The 17,449-nt window shown below is 42.8% G+C and overlaps 1 protein-coding gene across 3 annotated transcripts in view; it reads right to left on the bottom strand.

The window, feature by feature from the left end:
• LOC106608612 (synaptopodin-2) overlaps positions 1-17,449 on the bottom strand; it is a 39,748-nt gene that overhangs the window by 12,934 nt on the left and 9,365 nt on the right. For 2 of the 3 annotated variants that reach the window (XM_014206647.2, XM_014206645.2), the window contains exons 2-3: positions 3,824-3,975; positions 1,689-2,485 (exon numbers count right to left, since the gene is read on the bottom strand). In XM_014206647.2, the coding sequence (XP_014062122.2) occupies positions 1,689-2,485; positions 3,824-3,975 (949 nt within the window). The remainder of the gene's footprint in view (positions 1-1,688; positions 2,486-3,823; positions 3,976-17,449) is intronic. The other variant, XM_014206646.2, reaches the window with a different exon arrangement.

Below are 17,449 nucleotides of genomic sequence, written 5' to 3'. Positions count from 1 at the left end.
ACTGTATTTAATCTGCAATTTGAATTACTTTGATTCATTACTTTTCCGTTGATTGATTTCTGTTTGCCACACCAAGTTGCACTGGTGTCAGATACCAGTACTCTGCACTGCAACCACATTTTCTACAGCTTATGATTATCTTGAATACATCTTAACACTGAACGTCCACCCTAATGGCATTATGAAAACATATCCAAATACATGAAAGCAACCACTCACTAATCACTTTATAACTGATATCACTTTATATAACCAATTACTCTTTTTAAAATGGCAGACATGCTGACATACTCAAATCAGACCATGCTATTAGTTACTTAAAGTCAGCATTAGCTAAATATCAATGCAGACTATTTGATTCAGCCCATTTATATTGAAATATTTCAATCCAAAATGAATTTGTAAAACTCCCTCAAATGACAAATGCAATCAATAAGCTATAAATTGACATTTTCATAGACATCATTCATTCAATACTTTCCCGGTCCTGATTTTATAGCTGGCTTTTGAAGCCCTTTAATTAGTGCCAAGACTTATCACAAATTTAATCATTCAATCTACACAATCTCTATTCAATTAACACACCAAGCAATTACCTAATTCTCTGACCCATGCCTAATATACTCCTTGTTTGTTCCCCAATAATACATGATATTAACACAGCTGTGACAGCCTGTTCAACGGGTGGCCCAATAGTTGGAGTGAATGGCAGAGCATAGAAAATAAGTGCATTCACCAGCACCCAAGCACCTTTACCCCTTTTCTGTAAGTCCACTCTCAGATCTGTCACCTAAACCCGAGGCGACGACAGGCATGTCCACACACTCTTTAACGGCCCCAACCGTACACACGCATACAAACACAAAGCGGTGATTTATAAAAGAACCCATCCTTAAATTTTTATTTCCCACAGTAGACTAACCTCAAGGTGGAGGAAGACGGGGAGTAGTGAGCGAAGCTCTCTTTACGCCACAGGCTAAGACGAGCAGTTTTAAAGTATCGGGTAACAGGCCAGTGCAGCATATGCTGGTGTCCATCAAAGAGCATTTCTACAGGCATCATCAACGCACTGGTGTTTTATTTATGTCCCCCTGCACGGCTCAATGTAACGCCCTATCTATCTCTGGAAGACACATCCTGATCAGGCCCCTATTCAAAGCTAGAGGAAAACATTTGATAGGGCATTTTCTAAATGTATATATTTCTTTTTAATGAGAATGATTTATTCTTATCCCGCCCCCCTCTCTCTTTCTTTCTCCGCTATATCGATCTATCTCCCATCTTTCTTTCTCTATTTATCTCTATCTCCCACCTATCTTTCTCCTGATACCGTATATTGCCACAATCCTGCCTTCTGATCTTGGATACTACAAACTGGACACTACTAGTATAATTCAGGCTTGAACTGGACCTCTCTGCTTCAATCCAAACAAAACCCCTCCCAAGTAAGAGATATTGTCTACTATTTTGGGGGGCACATTTTAGCGTGCAACAGAGCACCGGGCTAAGGAATGCACACATGCCACCCAGAGTTGCGTTAACAAATGAAGTTCACAGCAGTGCTATGTCAGTCTGCTATTAGGTCTGAGTCAGTGCACCCTTTAAGACAACACTAATTTGACACTCATACACAAAGGATGACTAGTGGCAGTGAGATAAGTGTAAGGGAAAAGGTATGGGGTACTCACTGGCATGCTTGGCCCGGTGCTTGTTAGGTTTCTCAAGGTCCTTCTCTGAATCTGAGTCTCGCTCCTCTGCTGGTTCCGCCCCCTCTGCGGGAATTCCAAAGGAGACGGTGAAGGAGGCGGGAGCTCCCTGGCTTTGCCCTCCTCCTTCCTCCTCAGGGGCTCCACCAACACTTGCACTGGCCCCATAGACGACCACCCCCTCTACCAGGCGAGGAGAGCCCCTCCCGGCTGCTGGGTGCTGCAGGGTGACTTCCACCTGGCCCAGCAGAGAGGGGGAGCTCAGCACCACTCCATGATGACTCAGGGGCTCCCTAGCTGGGCCAGGGACGTAGAGCGAGTGGGTGGTGGTGTGAAGGAGGGCCTCGTTCTTGAGGGCCTCTCTCACCTGAATCTCCCCCTCTATTCCAAGAGCACTCCCCAGGGAGGTGCAGACGGGATCCTCCAGGGTGTGTTCGGCGAGGGACAACTGTAGCTCCACCATTGCCCCAGGGGAGAAACTCCCCCCCTGGCGTCCCTCTCGACCTTTGTCCCCTCCTCTGCGGAACTGGCACTCCTCAGGTGCAGGTACGCAGAGCTGGGTGCGGACTAGATGGATCCCTCCGTGGGCCTCCGTGTCACTCTCCGTCTCCCCATAGTAGGCCTCGTCCTGGGAATCAGCGATGTAGAGCTCCCTGGGTGGTTGGGACCTGCCAGGGGACAGGATGCGGAGGGTGGTGCTTTCCAAAGCCTCACCAGAGGACTCCCTTGTGCCAAAGTAGGTCTCTGAATTAAAATCCTCAGGGGATAGGGTGCGCCATCTGTATGAAATAGTTGAATGAAAATGGTAAAAAACTTAGCCGTGTTGAAACTGAGCATACTGTGTTAATATGTCTTATCTGGGGACTGGCATAGAACATTACTTACAAAACTATAGTGTTTTTGATCTCATAATTTGATTGCCTGGATTTCCAATATGCAATATCATTGAATATTGTGATGCGCACCCGTGCACTTGCCCTTTGTGTTAACTAAATCTCTCTCATCAACCACTGGCCCTCAAGTGGTCACCTTAATCAAGCAAACTCAATCTCTGTCCCTCATGTTATTTGACTGGAGTGAAGCACTGAAGTGGAAAGTAATCACATTTCAATTGGGCCCCACTTAATTTCCCCTTTCAGTGTCAGAGGAAAACAGAATGTAATTCTGTGACTACAGTTATTACATTGGAGTCATTTGGAGCCTAGCAACCAAAGGGAAGAGGATGAGAGATGTGACCAAAAATGTTAAGTGGCATAATCTCGGCACCCAGAACCAAATCTTGAGTGTGAACTGGTCTGTGTTTAGTCTGTCACCAGAGACTTAAAGTGACATGATTAAAGTCCTACAATTGGCTAAGTAGCTCTGCCACCATATTGCTTTTCACCCATCTAGTCTGTTGACATCAGAGTGCTATGCATGATGGGGAAATAAGACGGCTAGCCACTTTAGAGTAACACGATCCACTTTCAAAAGGGACTGTGTGCCTTCCGGGTGATCTAAATTATGCCTTAAATATGGGCATTGGCACCAATATCCCATGGCACACCAGATGCCCATGGTGTGTGATGCCCGCTGAGTAACTGTTTAACAGCTGCTTGTTGAGCGGGCAGCTGGTTCGTCAGCAGCCAAGCCACTCAAAGGTCAACGCACTTGCCAATAAAGCCACTGTCTGTCCGCCCACCCTATTCCAGGCCACTCAACCAAGTACAAGGGCAGGTCATTTACAGCATGCTGTCTAAAAGCAAATACACTGGTGATTTGTTGTGTTGAACCATGCCTTGTAGTATATGGCCCAGTTAATTGGACCAAGCAGTAGGTTTTGAGAGCATTGAGTTGGGGATGGTTAAACCTTGATAAACCGGCAGCACCCAGGGTTGGGGTCGATTTTTGAATTCAAGTCAATTCAAGAAGTAAACTGAAATTCCAATTCAAGAGCATATCTTTCAAATTCAAATCACTTTCTGAATTCACTTTCTTCAATTCAAATTGACCCCAACTCTGGTAGCACCCTGATGTTGAAATGATGTGCACACCTTGACTTCTCCCATAAAAAATTGATTGAGAAACAATGTTGTAGTTAATAGTAAAAAAAAAAAAAATCCAGCTTTCGATGTTACCTTTTGACCAGTAGTTGCAGGCAGTTGACGGAGGCGTCAATGAGAGCATTTGCTTTTGGGAGGGAAAGCTCACCGCAAGGTTCTCCATTCAGCGACACCACCTCGTCCCCCTCGCAGATCCCGGCCAAGGACGCATGACCGCCCTCTTCCACCTATGGGAAGACAAACGGGTGGTGAGTCACAATGACATGCCTCACGATATATATATATTTTTTCCTTCACCTGGTACTACACCAATTATTCAGGTTACTGTATTTACTGCAACGAAGTTGGATTTGGTGAACAACTGTTGCGTGATGAGTAACATTTCGTGAGATCTGAAGACTTGTTAGTCTAGCTCTAGGCATTAACTTGGTGAGCTGTCTCAGCAGGCTAATGCAGCCGTTTGCCATGCAAGATACCCAGGTTCAAACTCTACATGACTGTAGGTCGCATTTTCAATTGGACATCTACTTGGATAAAAGACGGAATACCTTCCCCGTGGTTCTCTTGGACTATGAGGACAGCCATTCAAAAGGTTTGAGTATATGTTTAATCAAGTGGGTATCGGGTCCCTGGTCATTGGCAAGACTTAAGATGATGTTAGTGATGCGTTAAGCCTAGGCATTAGCTTTGGGAGCCAACTTGAGTCTTTGGGTCTCAGACAAGGTTACTCTTCAGCAAAGCTCAGCCAAAGTCTTCTGTTCCACTTGCAGTGAGGAGTCCAAAGCTAAATAAAGGTCTTTATTGATACAAGTCCAAATGCTACAAATGTGTACCAGTACAGTACCTCCATTTAGATATCATTGACTTAGATGATGGCACAACAATACCTTACAATACTAATCCACACCATACATATTCAGAGCAACTGCTGACAAAAAGGTTAACATAGGAAATCACCACTGTATTCACATGTTAACCCAATGCTCCCATTGGCTACTATATCCAAATGCCAGTGTAACCAGCCAGTGTGGACAATCCTGACCGGTCATCTCTCCACATCACTCCACTATGACATCAGAGCGCACGGTGTCCACCAGTGAACATACCACAACAGGTGCTCGTCGTGTGACCCAACAATGCAAATTGCTGCTTCGGTCAGAGCCGTAAACCCAGACGTTCAGAATAGCCAAGCAGCAGGGGGTGTTTAAGTGCAGGAGTTACCACTGACCTTCTCTGGCACTTTGGATGACAGTGGTACTGTATCTACAGCTCCAAACCACGTCAACTCCATAACTCAGTCATCAGTTGAGGTACAATAGCTGAACTAATAGGGAAATATATGGACTCAGCTGAAATTGGTACTTATTTCATTTAATATAACTGTGTCACTTGTGTACTGTTGGCACAGTGATATTATGTTACTGTACTTATTGAAATGACATTTACCGATCTCTCGAATGTTAAGAGCAAGATTGCGAAAATTTGAGAAATAAAATGTGGAGGATACGTTTAGAACATGCTCAATGCACTGTAGATTAATATAACATACTACTGCAATAACCCTTCACTTTATAAAGCTGTAGTAAATAAACTATAAATAGATTGCATCTAGTAAAGGAACGACACAATTACCACTGTGATGAAACTATATAGAGTGAAAGACATGTAAATACTCTATGTATGTGGTTATTAGGGAAATTAGTATGATTTGGAAAAAGTTAAAAAAGGTGCAATGTGTGATTGCTACATCCATTTTTGGACTTTTTAAATTAATGATATGTATACAAGAACCTTTTATAAATGCCTTATAAGCTTAGTTTAACTGTCGTACACCATTCGAACCCAAAGTATTTATTCTATTGTTTGTAAACAATGTAATTATTGGTCTCCCGAGTGGCGCAGCAGTCTAAGGCACTGCATCGCAGTGCTAGCTGTGTCACTACAGATCCCGGTTCGAATCCAGGCTGTGTCGCAGCCGGCCGTGACTGGGACACCCATGAGGTGGAGCACCATTGGCCCAGCGTCATCTGGGTTAGGGGAGGGTTTGGCTGGCCGGGATGTCCTTGTCCCATCGCGCTCTAGCGACTCCTGTGGCTGGCCGGGTGCAGTGCACGCTGACACGGTCGCTAGGTGTACGGTGTTTACTCCAACACATTGGTGCGACTGGCTTCTGGATTAAGCGGGCATTGAGGCAAGAAGCAGTGTGGCTTGGCGGGATCGTGTTTCGGAGGACACATGGCTCTCCCGAGTCCGTACGGGACTTGCAGCGATGGGACAAGACTGTAACTACCAATTGGATATCACAAAATTGGGGAGAAAAAGGGGGTAAATTTTTTTGGTATAATAAATAAATACTTTTTTTTAAAATGTAATTATTAACAAACACTCTATAGCTTTAACCCTTTACACTCTTACCGGTATACAGGTTGAACATTTGGGCACTAATAAACGCCTAAATTGGAACGCAGTGGCTGCACAGTAACATGCTATAAATTACGTCAGCGCTCTGACTCTGCACTTCAAATCGCTGTATGGGTTTTGACTGACAGACGTTCTGAACATGAGCACGGCACACGACAAGAAGTTGCCCCCATCCCTCCCACTAATTGATGCCCACCTGACCCAGATTACGATTTATAATAGGCTATTTATAATGGACCGTAAACAACAACAGTAATTGTGTGATGGCTGGGATGCAGGGTTGTGTTCCAAACAAAACTACAAGTGTGCTTGATCTAGTTCCTCAATGGCAGTGCTAGGAGAGTTAAAAAAAGAACCTTCTTTGAGTTATAAAAGTGCATTGAAATTACCTAGGAACTGTGCACCCTATTGAGAGAGTCTGTGACCACTTGGAGAAACCAGTTAGTCCTCTCACTTAAAACCTTGTCATTGTTTTGTCTTACGTTGCACCTACCCCACATTTTCCAGGAATATTCTTATCGTGTCACTGAATGTATCCAGAGTATTTTCAGATATTGTTCTCAGCAAAAAGTACAGTAAATGTAAAATGCTAAATCAAATCAACAGTGTAGCCTAATGTTTGGATTCAGTCTTGTGTCAAGTGAACTGTTGTCAAGTGAACAAGTCAACTTTGGCCTAATAATTTCCCCATAGTCTTCAAACTGTTGCTACCATGCTTATGCATATGCTTTTCATATCTGTAAAAAAACAACAACTGTTAAATGTATCCCTATAGGCCAATTCCCACGAGTGTAAAGAGATTAAAAGTGTTAACTATAAGAGAGAATCCATAGCTCTGTCTATACAGTTGTGTGGTTACATTTCTCCCTCAACAGTTCATCGAAACAGTGGCGTGGTGTCCAATTTTGTTAATGATTGAACTGCAGATTGGCCCTTTTTAAACAGTATCCAGCACTGGCAGGTAATTGCTTATGGTCAGTGCAGCACCTACTGCAGTGGCCAGTGTCGTTTAAATGGCGGTTTTTAAGGGGAGTGGAGGCCAAAAGGTGTGCATAGTTATTCATACAAATCCCTCTCCTTTGTACACTCCATTGGCCTCCAGTCGAAGCTCGCATCCACTACAAGACCACAGTGCTTGCCTACGGACTATGCTCAAACCCTACATTCCAACCTGAGCACTCTGTTCTGCCACCTCTGGTCTCTTGGCACTCCCACCCCTATGGGAGGTCAGCTCCCACTTAGACCAGTCAAAGCTCTTCTCTGTCCTGACACCCCTGTAGTGGAACGAGCTTCCCCCTGATGCTAAGACGGCAGTCCCTGCCAATCTTCCGAAAACATCCGAAACCCTACCTCTTCAAAAGAATATCTTAAATAAGACATCTGTTAACTGTGCACTTGTCTTTCCCCCCAAAAAAGTACTTATTACGACTATGTTATGTGGTTGTCTCACCTAGCTATCTTAATATGAATGCACTTACTGTAAGTTGCTCTGGTTACGTGTCTGCTAAATGACTAAAATGTTCATGTAAACCGTGTATATAGCAACAAACCATGCAAATGCAACCATCACTTTGGTAGTAAAAATCTGCTTTGTTTTCTATTAAATTCTCCATTAAACCTAAAACCACTGTGTCAGTAATTGGTTATTGCACAAATTACAAGAATTTTATTTTCATTTATTCAACTAGGCAAGTCCAGTAAAGAACAAATTCTTATTTACAATGAGGCCTAACCCGGCCAAATCCTAACCCGGACAAAGCTGTGCCAATTGTACGCCGTCCTATGGGACTCCCAAATCTGTAGTGATGCCTCTAGCACTGAGATGCAGTGCCTTAGACTGCTGCACCACTCGGGAGCCCAAATTAATTGTGTAAAGAAAAATTGGTTTGAAGCAAAATAACTGATCCATACTTGAAAATGCGCATATCAATTCCAATGGATGATAAAGATCTGTAGTCAACTTTCAACAAAAGAGTTATTGAAACATTGCTTATCATCAATAGATGTGACTTAAAGAATGATGGTATTACAACAGTTTGAATTCATGTGGCTAAATATGTAAAGGGCATCTGTACAGAACAGCTAATAGGGTGTGGTTTTCCTCTCTTATAATTGGCTCCTAGGCCCCATAGAATGGTTCATTAATATGAGGGATGTAATAAGCAGAAGCATGTCATAAAATCTTCACTAAAATGTACACAGCCAGGGGTAATACATTGCTTTTATGTTTCAATGGGGGACAGGAGCTGGAACAATTACTATGACATGGCATGCAATAGTGTGAAGAGGAAAGTAACAGAAAATCTATTTTGACTTTGTCATTTTCCAAATCTCCTGGGAAATTACATATTTATATGCCCCATTTACTGTAAATTATTCCAAACTGCGTCCAATGGTAAGCCAAATGCTCTGCTTCATATAGAAGGCATGCCAAACAGGAAATGCCCAGAATTGTTTTAAATATCATGTAGCCATTGCAAACTATGTATCTTTGAATGAAATCCATGTTTGGCATCATAAACAGTTGAATTGTGAACACCTCTGTGTTCTGACAGTTCTCAGTTCTCTCTGCCGTAGTTCATATCTTTAACTGCATATCTAGCTGCAGTGATAGTACTCAATTCTGAGAAGTCCATTTGTATCATGACACCATTATCCCAAATAAAACAGTCACCCAAGCTCTTCCATTTGCTACATTTAAAGCCTCGTTACCCGGAGTGGCCTTTGACTGCAAACCACAGAAATCCTATTCAGCTCTTCTTCCAAGCATAACAGTTAGGCATTTATATACAGGCAATTACTAGGGACGAGGATTTAAACAACATAGCCCAAAGCTGTTTGAGGCTAACTGTAAATAGCACTTTCTCAAGACTCGTGGACTCTCCTAACAGCCAGTCAAATGAACTGAACATTTCTCAAGACTCGTGGACTCTCCTAACAGCCAGTCAAATGAACTGAACATTTCTCAAGACTCGTGGACTCTCCTAACAGCCAGTCAAATGAACGTAAACGGACAAATTAAAGTCTGACATCGGATTCATTGAAATGAGTGTGTTGTTAAACGCTTAGGGGACAAAACTGCTGAAGGTTCAACCTTTGTCCGTTTTGCTTTGTTGCTCTGTCTTTAGACTTTGCAAGTAGCCCCAGTTTCCCTTAACGCCAATTAATCTACATCCCCAGAGTCGGATGAACTTGTGGATACCATTTTTATGTCTCTGTGTCCAGTATGAAAGAAATTGGAGGTAGTTTCACGAGCCAACGCTAACTAGTGTTAGCGCAAGACTGGAAGCCTTTGGGTATCTGCTAGCATGCATTTGTCAAATCACAACCTTTTTGGGGAAAATTCATTGTGTAAATATTATCTAAGGACACACAGCTGTATCATTACTAGGTTGTTAATTGTTATTTGCCACTGACCACAAACACAACATTCAAGCCTGTTTTAGTTAATTGTTCACCTTTTGGCTGGGTCACAATTTCTAATTGATGATTAACATAATGCTGAAGACAATGTGGGGGAAAAAACTTGAATGGTTATCATGGGACAAATTCTGACAAACCACATTTCCCATAGGAGTACTGCATGTTGTTCTTCTACACTGGCACTAGAGGGCAGTGTACAGCCAATTTAGGGGAAAACAGGTCAAACTGCATGAACTTTGACTAAACTAATCAAACGCTATTGGTCACATACGCATATATAGCAGATGTTATTGCGGGAGTAGCGAAATGCTTGTGTTCCTAGCTCCAACAGTGCAGTAGTATCTAACAATTCACAACAATACACACTAATCTAAAAGTAAAAGAATGGAATTAAGAAATATATAAATATTAGTTTGAGCAATGTCAGAGAGTCATTGACTAAAATACAGTAGAATAGAATACAGTATATACCTGGGGCGGCAGGTAGCCTAGTGGTTAGAGTGTTGGGCCAGTAACCGAAAGGTTGCTAGATCAAATCCCTGAGCTGCCAAGGTAAAGATCTGTCATTTTGCCCCTGAACAAGGCAGTTAACCCTCCTAGGCCGTCATTGTAAACAAGAATTTGTTCTTAACTGACTTGCCTAGTCAAACAAAGGTTAAATAAAAATACATATGAGATGAATAAAGCAGTATGTAAACATTATTAACGTGACTAGTGTTCCATTATTAAAGTGGCCAGTGATTCCAGGTGTATGTATATAGGGCAGTAGCCTTTAAGGTGCAGGATTATGTAACCAGGTGGAAGCTGCCTAGTGATGGCTATTTAATAGTCTGATGGTCTTGAGATAGAAGCTGTTTTTCAGTCTCTCGGTCCCAGCTTTGATGCACCTGTACTGACCTCGCCTTCTGGATGACAACGGGGTGAACAGACTGTGGCTCGGGTGGTTGATGTCCTTGATGATCTTTTTGGCCTTCCTGTGACATCGGGTGCTGTAGGTGTCCTGGAGGGCAGGTAGTTTGCCCCCGGTGATGCATTGGGCAGACCGCACCACCCTCTGGAGAGCCCTGTGGTTGCGGCCGGTGCAGTTGCCGTACCAGGCAGTGATACAGCCCGACATGATGCTCTCAATTGTGCATCTGTAAAAGTTTGTGAGGGTTTTAGGGGCCAAGCCAAATTTCTTCATCCTCCTGAGGTTGAAAAGGCGCTGCTACGCCTTCACCACACTGTCTGTGTGGGTGGACCATTTCAGATCGTCAGTGATATGAACACTTAGGCTGGTATAGGGCGGCGCACAATTGGATCAGTGACGTCAGGGGAGGGATTGGCCGGGGTAGGCCGTCATTGTAAGTAAGCATTTGTTCTTTAAATTATTATACAGAATTCTTGCAACCAACAGAATGTTATTTATATGGGGAATACAACCATCAGAGCTCTGCAGATCTTTCTGCGAAGAGGCAGAATCATTAGATCATTTGTTTTGGTACTGTCCATATGTAGCTTGTTTTTGGTCACAGGTCCAGAAATGGCTGAAGAATTGCAACATTTACTTGGAGCTAACACTGCAGATAGCATTACTGGGTGATCTGAAAAGACATAGTTAATCGATCAATAATATAGTAATATTTTTTGCAAAATATTTAATTTCAATTAACAATTGTAGAAACAATGAGAATGGAAAGGTTCAGAGCTTTTGTGAAACATCACAGCACAATTGAAAAATATATGGCAAAAATGGATGGTGTTAAGAGAGAGATGGGAAGGGGTTGAATGGAGCTGAAGGTCGGGACTAAAAACAACAAGATAACCAATGTAAAACATACTATGCCCGTAAAACGTATATAGGTTAGGGACTTTTTTGAAAAAGAGTACAGTTTGAAAAATATGGAAATCAATCCGGATGGACATCATAAATATGTGGGACAAGTTGAGGAGAACATACATACATACATACATACATACACACACACACACACACACGCGTCTTGACCAAACCCCGTCTGCCACGACCAGGGGGTTTGGTCAAGATGTTTACACAGATCAGACACGGACAAAGTTGGATTAGCTCGGTTTCAAGAGTATATTTAATTAACAACCGTCTTCTGGGCTCCAGGGTCTTGCTGTATCCTGGGGGGAACAAACTGAGCTCCCTCCGTTACCTCTGGGACTGAGCATGACTACACAGGAGTAACCTCTCTTCCCCCAGTACCCTCCCCCAGGGCTGCCCTCCTGGCAGCTTTATGGGACTCGTCCAGCTGGTGAGCGATCAGCCCCAATTAGTCCTGGCCGGAGAGCCCGTCGAGACCTGGCACGTCCAGCAGAGGGAGCCATTGCCTCGTGATATAGACTCCATCTGTCACCAGGCCTCGACGAGTCTCCCCCTGGTGGCTGACCTGCTGTACGCCACTATATTTGCAAAAAAGATATATTGGGGATCGGAAGTGTTGCAGACGACTACATTGATGGAAGCTACAATCTGCAATATTAAAGCTGATCTACCCCCCATTTGAATTTGTTTTGTAAAACACACACAAAAAAAATGATTTGTTCTTAACTGACTTGCCTAGTTAAATAAAAAAAGGGAAATTGAATATGTCCGTAAACACTCCAGCCAGCTGGTCTGCTCATGCTCTGAGGGTTGCGGCTGGATGCCGTCTGGGCCGGCAGCCTTGCGAGGGTTAACACGCTTAAATGTCTTAGTCACTTCGGCCACGGAGAAGGCGAGCGCACAGTCCTTGGTAGCGGGCCACGTCGGTGACACTGTTATCCTCAAAGCGTGCGAAGAAGGTGTTTTAGCTTCACGACGTGGCTGGTTTTCCCTTTGTAGTCCGGAATTGTCTGTAGACCCTGCCACGAGACCCTGCCACGTCTCGTGTCTGAGCCGTTGAATTGCGACTCCACTTGTCTCTGTACTGATGTTTTGCCTGTTTGATTGCCTTACGGAGGAAATAACTACACTGTTTGCATTCTGCAATATTCCCACTCACCTTGCCATGGTTAAATGCGGTGATTCGCGCCTTCACGGTTTCTGGTTTGGGTAGGCTTTAATAGTCACAGTGGGTACAACATCTCCTATACACTTCTTGATAAACTCAGTCACTGTATCAGTGTATTCGTCGATGTTATTCTCAGAGGCTACTCGGAACATATCCCAGTCCGGGTGATCAAAACAATCTTGAAGCATGGATTCCGATTGGTCAGACCAGCATTCAATAGACCTTAGCATGGGTACTTAATGTTTGAGTTTTTGCCTTTAGGAAGGGAAGAGCAAAATGTTGTGATCAGATTTACTCGGAGGGAGGGCGGGGGGAGGGGCTTGTAGGCATTTCAAAAAATTGAGTAGCAGTTGTCCAACGTTTTCCCAGCCTGAGTACTACAGTCAATGTGTTGGTAGAACTTCGGTAGCATTTTCCTCAGATTTGATTTGTTAAAATCCCCAGCTACAATAAATGCAGCATCAGAATATGTGGTTTCCAGTTTACATAAAGTCTAGTGTAGTTCTTTGAGGGCCGTCGTGGTATCAGCTTGAGGGGGAATATACAATGCTGTGACTATAACCGCAGCGAATTCTCTTGGGAGGTAATACGGTCGGCATTTGATTGAGGTGTTCTAGGTCGGGTGAACGAAAGGACTTGAGTTTCCGTATGTTATCACAATCACACCATGAGTACTTAATCATGAAATGTACACCCCCACCTTTCTTCTTCCTGGAGCGTTCTTTATTCCTGTCTGCGCGATGTCCCGAGAACCCAGCTGGCTGTATATCCTGGGACAGTATATCACGAGAGAGCCATGTTTCCGTCCACAGTTCTGCACCCATATTCATAAAGATTCTGAGTAGGACCACTGATCTAGGATCAGTTTAGTATTTTAGATAATAATGAATTAGATGACATGGACTGGAGACCAAATGAGGCAGGTGGGAGGAGCTATAGGAGGATGGGTTCATTGTAAATTAATGAAATGGATTAAATGGAGTCAAATGTGTTATCCATAAGATTGTGTTTGATACCTTTCCATGTATTCCATTCCAGCCATTATAATGAGCCCGTCCTTCTATAGCTCCTCCTGCTGGAGATGCTTCATGTATATGGACACAGTTTTATTCAATCAACGGGAATAATAATGTTTTCACAAATATAGTATGTAATGAATAAATAGATGTTTATACATTATCACATCTGCGTATTTTACACCATGTTGTCTCTACTCCCTTAAGTACAGAATTGGGCCTTTTATTAAGAAAATAGCTTCTAAAGGACAAATCTTGGCGTTGATCACACCAGTGAATTACAACAAACTACATTTTTTTACACTTTAATGTTCCTCCACTACCCCTAATGACAACCACATGTGCAGCCTTAACTTCCTGTCTCTACCTCATGCATCTTTCGTTGCTTGCAAGTAGCCTTGAAACTTTTGTAGGCTTTTTTAATGGTCTTCTATTGGCAAAAACGTAGCACAATGTTCTTCATCGCAAAAACGTCATAAAAGTAAATTCATCCACAAACACAAAATATAATTGTACATATCTTATTTTACTGCATTTTCATTAATTTGATGATATCTTGAAGCCCATGCAAAAGATCAGGAAGTAAGATGTAGGAACGCATCACTTGCATGGCGTATAGGCCTTGTTGTTGTCACTCACTCTGCTTGTAACCCTGGCCCAGAATTTCATGTGCTGCCTCTCCTACATTGTTTTGAGTCCCCTCATTCTAGCCAACTGCCTCTGTCGGAGTTCATTAAACCAGTCTCCATTCTAGCCAACATAGTATCAACATGACTCACACATATGTATACCGTACAGTAATTATAATATACGGTACTTCTACACAAATACCATTTCCATCACACTTAGTATCAAACATGTCAGGGCATGAAGCTAAAAGGAAAACTTCTAAAAAGGAAACAATCTGACAACCTGTGATAAATACGAGATCTCGCTATATATACACAGATATGTTTTATGGGTTTATTTTATGAGCTGCCACCCTCTGCAGGTTGGAAATAACCAGATGCATCCTGTTTTAAGGGGAAATGGAAAGAGCCTGTGACGCGACTTCTGCTTTTGGACGTTAACAAGGTGACACGCCATCTTAACTCCTCCTCCGCGTTAATGGATTGGTTGAACAGTGCAGAAGAGAACCTCCACCCACAGTCATTTCTCTCTTGTCAGGACCAGAAAGAAAAACGCCTCCTCAGGTGTTTCTTTTACGGCTGCTATGTTAGGTTAATGAACTGGTAACCATCTGATAAAACAGTGCGACTCCGGCCTGGGTTTTAGGAGCCATCTGTGTGCAAACGGCCATATATGGAGAACTCCTGTGAGCCTGTGTTTGGACTCGTACCTCTCTATGGGAGGAAAGTCTGTCTGGACCACCACAGCACCACTCCTCCCTCCTCCAAAAAAGGAGGGGAAACCTTTAGTTTCTTTCCCCTCCTGAGCCATAGTGATACACACATAATGTAAGACAATATTCTAGACTGGACTGAGTTGCCACTGTTAAATTTCAGTCTTGGGTTGCTTATGATGGGTTCCTCCGGTTACTGTATATGCTGTGTTTGAATTGTTATTTTTCATCGGTTTCTATTTTGCTCTTGTTATGGAAAGATCAACAAAGGAAACACTCCGATGCTTTTTATTATTCATAAAGAGTGTGAGAGGGTTGAATCTGTCGTTCAGATTACAGTGCAGCGTTCAACACAATCTCGTGTAGTTACAATGTGGCATTTACCATACATAAAGATTTTAACAATCAGACATTTTATATTGCCATCTGTAGGGCCAAAATTAGACGATTTATGCTCATGCCATGCCTGACTGCGCCTTTCCCAAATGTCCTACTTTTTATTGTCTTAAACACAACACAAAACCACAGGAAATACAAGACTGTGCATTGAACACAACGCTTCAGGCAGTTCCATGCAGCTTTAAGTAATTATGTTTTCAAATCTTAGGCAAACATTTTTTAGCTGTGTTACAGGTAGCGCTGGCTACTCGTGGAATGGCTAATGACTGCCACTGCCTCTATATACTGTATTTAAAGGTGCACTCAGTAACTTTGAGTTCGTCAGTGGTAACGTGAGGTACTACAAACGCATTCAGCCCACAGGCCAAAAAAAGGTAAGTGGTTACATCTGTAAGCCAAAGCTTCTGGAGTAACATAAAATAACAATAAGCTGTGTTTTTTGTTTTATGCATTCATTTAATTGATAAGGCAGTGCATACTGTTTAAAACAAAATCATTCAACTTGATATCAAGGTTTTCATTTTTTCCTCACAGGAAGGGACAAGCACTGATTGGCCACCACAGTGAAGTCCTGCAGTCACCACTTGTGATTGGACAGAGCCATTTGTCTCCCGCTATAACTCTATGACTGCGAGGGATGCATGAGAAAAGGATATTTGATAGTACAGCATCTTAATCAAGCTCATGTGGTCCACCATTTGGACTAATGCACAAGTAACAAAAGGCCACTATACTCGCAGGGCTGGTTTCCCGGACACAGATTAGGACTAGTCCTTGACTAATAGGATATTTCAATGGAGATTCTCTAGTGAGCATACTTTTATGTCTAGGAAACCGGTCCAAAGAAGAGTTAAGACTGCTCTCACCCAGGAGCGATATTCCCCAAAATATGGGAAATGACTTTACTGCCCTCTTTTGAAATTACTTCAGCACTCCTCCCTGTAATGACATCGCTATTTACCCAAAGGGAATCCAAGGTCTTAATTTGAAGAAAACATTTATTCTGGTCGTCAGACAACAGGGTTGACTTGATACGCAGTGACATATCTCAGTAATTGGAAAGCCCAAATAGCCCTATCCATACACTTGCTGCCATCTGTGCAGACTACATAGGAAGGTAACTTGAGGGTGATTGTCCGCCTGTGGATTCTGCTTGGACACAGAAATAGGACAACATAGTTATCTCATAGGATTTAACCATGTTGGAGTAGCATCACTGGCACTTTCAAATGAGCTGTAGCGCAAACTGAATCCCATTTAGCTATATTTTTATATTGTCATAGCAATCCATCTAGCCAAGGTCCGTAATTAGCCTTCATGGATGAATTCCCAGGGCGTTTTTTCATCTCATGCAATTTCCCATGCCTGCCTGTCCGTCAAGTGATATAATTTCAAGGGGCTGTAGAAATCAAAGGACTCAGTTTGCCACAACTCCCTGCAATGTGGCAGGAAATGCCACGTGACAGTGATTAATGAACATCACCATGAGAGATAGGGAAAGGGAAACCGCAAGTTAGTTTGGTATGGTACAAGTGTTGTAATGTTTCATTGTATGCTTAATTCAGTAGCTATACCCAACCTAAAAATATTTATTTGGTTTCTTTACCCTCTTACCAGAGATTGGTCTTTTCTTTGGAGTTTACGTTCCCCTCTGTATCCGAGGAGGCTGGTGGGGGGGAGCTATAGGAGGATGAGCTCATTGTAATGGCTGGAATGGAATTAATGGAACGGAGTCAAACGTGGTTTCCATATGTTTGATACCGTTCTGATTCCATTTCCAGACATTACAATGAGCCCATCTTCCTATAGCTCCCCCCACCAGCCTCCACTGCTCTATATGTATTTGGACAGTGAAGCTAAAATTGTAAATTTGGCTCTATACTCCAGCATTTTTTATTTGATATCAAATGTTTCATGAGGTGATAGCACAGAATGTCACCTATCATTTGAGGGTATTTTTATTCACATCTCAGGTGATGAACAAACAAACCGTGAGAGCCACGCACAGACTTGCGCTTTGAAGTCTGTGATAAATACTACTTTCCTAAGGTTAGGGTTAGGTTTAGAATAAAGGTTAGGGTAAAGGTTAGGATTAGGGGAGCAGAAG

Source organism: Salmo salar, chromosome ssa07 (assembly GCF_905237065.1).
Source record: "Salmo salar chromosome ssa07, Ssal_v3.1, whole genome shotgun sequence".
NCBI lineage: Eukaryota > Metazoa > Chordata > Actinopteri > Salmoniformes > Salmonidae > Salmo > Salmo salar.
The sequence above is the reverse complement of the archived record's forward strand: the minus strand, read 5'-3'. Positions and strand labels throughout refer to the sequence as shown.